The sequence below is a fragment of the Myotis lucifugus genome, unplaced genomic scaffold (assembly GCF_000147115.1).
Source record: "Myotis lucifugus unplaced genomic scaffold, Myoluc2.0 scaffold_60, whole genome shotgun sequence".
Taxonomy (NCBI): Eukaryota; Metazoa; Chordata; class Mammalia; order Chiroptera; family Vespertilionidae; genus Myotis; species Myotis lucifugus.
This window is the reverse complement of record NW_005871108.1, coordinates 1,052,924-1,057,934: the sequence shown is the minus strand read 5'-3', so window position 1 is coordinate 1,057,934 and position 5,011 is coordinate 1,052,924. Positions and strand designations below refer to the sequence as shown.

Genomic DNA, 5,011 nt, shown 5'->3' with positions numbered 1-5,011 from the left:
AATATAAGTATTCCATTGTGCATATATTAATGTGGATAGATATAGACATTGACTATGAAATATTGTTAAGGCTTAGAAAGAAAGGAATTCTGGCACATGCTACAACATAGATGAACCTTGAAGGCATTATTTTAAGTGATATAAGCCAGTCACAAAAAGACGTATCCAGTGTGATTCCACTTATATGAGGTACCTAGAATAGTCAAATCCTTAGAGACAGAAGTAGAATGGTAGTTGCCAGGGATTGGGAGGAGGGAGTAACGGAGAGTTGTTGTTTAATGGGCACAGAGATTCAGTTTTGCAAGATGAAAAGAGTTCTGAAAACAATGGTGGAAGTGAGTGCACAACAATGTGAATGTACTTAATACTACTGAACTATACCTTTTTAATAGTTAAGACAGTTAAATTTTATATTATGTGTATTTTACCACAAAAAATATTTCAAAAAAAACCTAATAGAGTGATATTAGTTATATTATTTAAAAATAGAGTTCTCTCTTCCAGATGTCAAATATGCTGGGCACCCCACTGACAAGGGGAATGGGAGGTCTTGGGTTTCAGTTAGTACTGAGCAGTACTAATCATGGAGAGCATCCTTGAGGAGGCGAGGTGGTTGGGCTTATGCCAGGCAAAAGGAACAGAAGAAGGATTCCAGCGGTGAATGATTCTACCTCCGGGTCCACATGGGACCTGCCCTTTAGCTCACCTCTACAGTTTCCAGGGAGACGGTTTCCAGATAACTTGGAATACTCACATTGCTGTTACTTGGCAACCAGGAACTGGTGGCTGCAACCACCTGCCATGTTCTTCCATCATCCTGGGCCCATGGGCTCTGCACCGCCCAGGCAGCGGGTGCCCAGCTAACAAGGCACCTTCCACCTGCTTACCTTCTCAGCTGCACACAGGCCTCACAGGAACAACCGAGACTCTTGGTAATAAAGGTAAGTCCACAGAAAGTGCTGGATGGATGGACCAGGGGCAGACATGGACAAGCTCCAGCCCCACGGGACCCTCCTATTTGTTCCCATCCAGGGAGAACCATGGAGACCCTGAGGTCCAGGGTGGACAGAACACAGTCCTGGCCCTCAGGGGACTCACAGCCTAGTGCAATAGTCAGAGCTTACCTTATTCTTTCAGTATACAAATGTTAGTGCCTACTCCATGGTGGCTGCTGGGTCAGAAACTTTCAAAGACATGGCTCACCCTTAATGGGCTGGGGGCGGGGCGGGGGTGAAAGGATAGCAGATGCCACAGTGCCCCACTCACTTCTGAGCACTCACCGCTAAGCACCAAAGGCTGCTTTCTCTACACTCTGCAATTCTCTGCCTTAGGGCTTTTCATGCCCCAGAAGCAGCCCTCACTCAACCTATGTCAGGCAGGGAGGGAGTGAAACACCCCAGTTCCTTTGCTCTCAATTGGGACAACTCATGTCCAGGTGCCAAGAGGTGAAACCTTGGCTTGATCATATAACACCTAAGGCTTCCTTCCCTTCCCTGTCTCATTCCTCTCCTCCCTTACTGCTATTTCCTGGAATTAAGTCCTAAATAAACCATTCAAATCCTTGCCTCACATTGGCTTCTGAGGGAACACAAGCTAACAGGGGGTGATGATGCATAACAGGGAACCAAAATTCTGTGGGATTCAAGTTATAACCAATTGTACCCAAAGCAGTGGACAAACCAAGGGGGATGGGGAGCTGTCTGCCCAAGTGCAGGCAAGGGTGGGGACACACTGTCTATTTTAAAAAAACAGAAAACCTTAAAGCAATAATAAAACTGATCAACAGCCAGTCTGCTTTTTATTATCACCATGAACCAGGCATTTTAATCATCTGGAATGATAAAATTCTCCTCCCCGCTGAGTCTGCTAGCTCTCTCTGTCCCATGCCCGCCCTTTGGCACCCCCACTGGCCAATGGCACTAAGGAGAGTGTAATTAATTTTGGGCAGAGGAGATGAAGGGAGGCCTCATTCAGGAGGCAGCATTGACCCTCAAATCACAGAGTACTGGCTGCATTTCACACGTCCAAGCCTTTGCATATGCTGCTCCCTGTTTCTGGAACACCTTGCTCCCTATCTTCCACTACAGTTCAGTGCAATTGGGCATCTCTTCCTTCAAGAAGCCCTCCATGACCCCTAACCTGAATTAGCTGCCTCCTCTGGGCTTGCACAGACCACCAAGTGTCCCTCTGCCATAACAGTTTTCACACTGGGGTTCCTTTTTTTTACCACTAGACAGTGAGCTCCATAGTGGCAGGAACTATGGCTTGTTCATCTGGGCCTGGATCACAGTAGGCACTTAGGGATAGGGCTGCCACTGGGGTGGGCACCTTTGTGCAGTACAGAGCCTGCATCACCATCCAGGGCAACCCAGCCTATGGAGGTTTAGTTAATGATTAAATGAATGAATTGGTGGAATTTTCCATAACTGGTGAAAGACATTGGGAGCAGAAGAGACAGAGCAAGTAAAATCAGGGATGCCTGAAAATGCAGAGAATCTTGGTGGAAAGAGCAAATAACCTATGCCACCCGCAATACATCTCAGGAGTTCCACAGTCCCCAGCTGTAGCATCACCCAGAGTGTGGTCAACATGCCTGCATTCCATCTTAGACCTGCTCATCTAGAATCTCCACAAATGAGGTGTAAGAATCTGGGCATCCAAAGATTACCTCAAGAACACAAAATTTTGAGAGATACAAGGCCAGCTAACAAAGTGAGTGGTGGACTGCAGAAGGGTGAGTGAGACTAGCCCAATCATTTATTCATCCATTCATTCATTCATTCATTCACACATGCATGCATGCATGCATTCATTCATACATTCATTCAATAAGTATATACTGAACTGGGAAGGTACTCAGGCATACCTATATCCAAGACAAACATGGTCTCTGCTCCTTTTCACAGTCTAGCGGGAACACAGTCATTAAATAAACAAGCAAACAAATACCTAATATAGTATCAGGTTATGATTAATACTTTCCAGGAAAGAAAAAAAAGTGGTTGCATGAAGGAGGTTGTTTTGGATGGGTGTCAGGGAAGCCCTCTGCTGAGGCTAGTAGGAGATGAGGGAAGGAGTCACCTAAAAGGAAGGAATGAACTATGCAGATGTTTGGAGAGAGAGCACTCCAGGCAGTGACAGCAGTACATGCAGAGAAAGGCCAGGAGAATAGAACATGTGAAAGAGAGAGACTGGGTAGGAGGCTACTGCAATAGTCCAAGTATGACAGGCTAGAGAATCAGGTCAAGGTGGAGGCTAGTCAGGAAGTCGACTAGCTTTGCTGTTGAAGCAAATGTGGGTGTAAGAGAAGATGGGAGTCAAGATTATTGCAACAAGAATGCAGGTGATGAGGGGAGAGTTAGAATAGCTAATGTCAGAGAGAGGTAAGTGCTGAGAGAGGGACGGGGGTGCAGACCACATGCAGGTTAGTGTAGACCATAGGGAGGACTTAATTTTTCCTTTGAGTGTGATGGGAGCCCTGGGAGTTTTGAGCAGATGTGGGATGTGATCTAGCGTATGTTCTAACGTAATCTATAGTTGCAGAACGTAGGAGAGACGTTCAGGAGAGGGCAGTTTAGAGGCTAGTGTAGGCATCAACATGAGAGATGATAATGGCTTGCAGCCAATTGCTGACTGGGATGGGAAACTAGATTTCAAGAAACCTGATGAAGAAATAATAGGTGGTAAAAATCATGAAGGAGACAGGCAAATAAACTATTGAAATTTAGTAGTAGATCAGGAACTTCAGCTCTGTGGCAGGCAGCTGTTTTCTTGGGGGAAGTGGCCTTGATTCTCTGAGCTGGTTTTACCATCTGCAAAATGGAGGTGATAATGGAACATACCTCAGAATTGTTGTTAGGGTGATGTAAAGGTTTTGGCACAGCATCTAGTACACAATAAACATTTAATAAATGCTATCCTAGCCCAGGCAGTTGCTCAGTGGTTGCCTCGGCCCATTGACGGAAGGGTTGTGGGCTCGATTCCCGGTCAAGGGCACATACCTCGGTTGCAGGTTTGATCCCCTGCTCTGGTCCGTCCATGTGTCTCTCTCACGTTGATGTTTTTCTCTCTCCCCCTCTTCCCTACCCTCCATTCTCTTTAAAAATCAATGGAAAAAAATATCCTCAGGTGAGGATTAAAAATAATAAAAATGCTATCCTAGGAGCCAGTCAGCTAAGTCCTAATTCCATCTCTGCCATACTCACTGTATGGCTGTGTTATCTTGGTCAAATTTAACCCTTTGCATTTTTGTTTACCCATCTGTAAAATGGGGCTATAATTAATACCAACCTTATATGGGTCATGAGGATTAAATAAATGAATACAAGTAGTGAAGCATTTCGAATAATGTGGCACGTAGCACGAAATGACTAAGAGGCCATTACTATTAATAGTATATTTTTGCCATATTTCATAACATCTCCCCCCATTAGCATGCGCCTACCCCATTCTGCGGATGGGAAGTCTGTGGCTCAGAATAAGGGGGCCTCTCCTCCAGGACGCAACACCCTACCTGCAGCGGTCCTGCTAGCAACCTGGGAAGATCGGGATTCCAGCTGGGGGCCCCGCCCGCCCCGCCCCGCCCCGCCCGCGCACTGCCCGGCGGAACCTTTAAGTTCTGCGCTCATGTTTCCAGCCCGGACTCGCTCGCGCAGCTGCGCCGCGCTTTAGAGCTACTTCCGGCAGCCGCGCCCCCTTACCCGAGGCGTCTCCATTTTGGCTGTGGGTGGAAGCAGCTGGAGCGAGTGGATTATCGGTGCGGAGTCATCAGTCCCCGGAGGGCCGGTCGGCTCACCGCACTTCCTCACTCCCTTCCTCTGCCCGCAGAAGCCGGGGGCACGCATGGCGGGCTTGGAGGTTCTGTTCGCGTCGGCGGCGCCGGCGATGACCTGTGCGCAGGACGCGCTGGTCTGCTTCCTGCACTGGGAGTTGGTGACGCGCGGCTACTACAGCGTGGGTGCCGGCGAGCAGGTACGCCACGGATCGGCTCGGACTAGAGTGGAGGGCCGAA

At 47.7% G+C, this 5,011-nt stretch overlaps 1 protein-coding gene and 1 long non-coding RNA gene across 4 annotated transcripts in view; one reads left to right on the top strand and one right to left on the bottom strand.

Annotated features, from left to right (window-relative positions):
• Positions 1-2,950: 2,950 nt before the first annotated feature.
• On the bottom strand, positions 2,951-4,834 carry LOC106697280. Its single transcript, XR_001348350.2, has 2 exons — positions 4,701-4,834; positions 2,951-3,812 (listed from the first exon to the last, which is right to left on the bottom strand). It is a non-coding gene; the product is annotated as an uncharacterized LOC106697280 (long non-coding RNA).
• Positions 4,693-5,011, top strand: part of PSMF1 (proteasome inhibitor subunit 1) — a 40,425-nt gene continuing 40,106 nt past the window's right edge. For all 3 annotated transcript variants that reach the window (XM_014456419.2, XM_023754341.1, XM_006089368.3), the window contains exon 1: positions 4,693-4,971. In XM_014456419.2, coding sequence (XP_014311905.1) covers positions 4,843-4,971 — 129 coding nt within the window. In that variant the 5' untranslated portion in view covers positions 4,693-4,842. The remainder of the gene's footprint in view (positions 4,972-5,011) is intronic.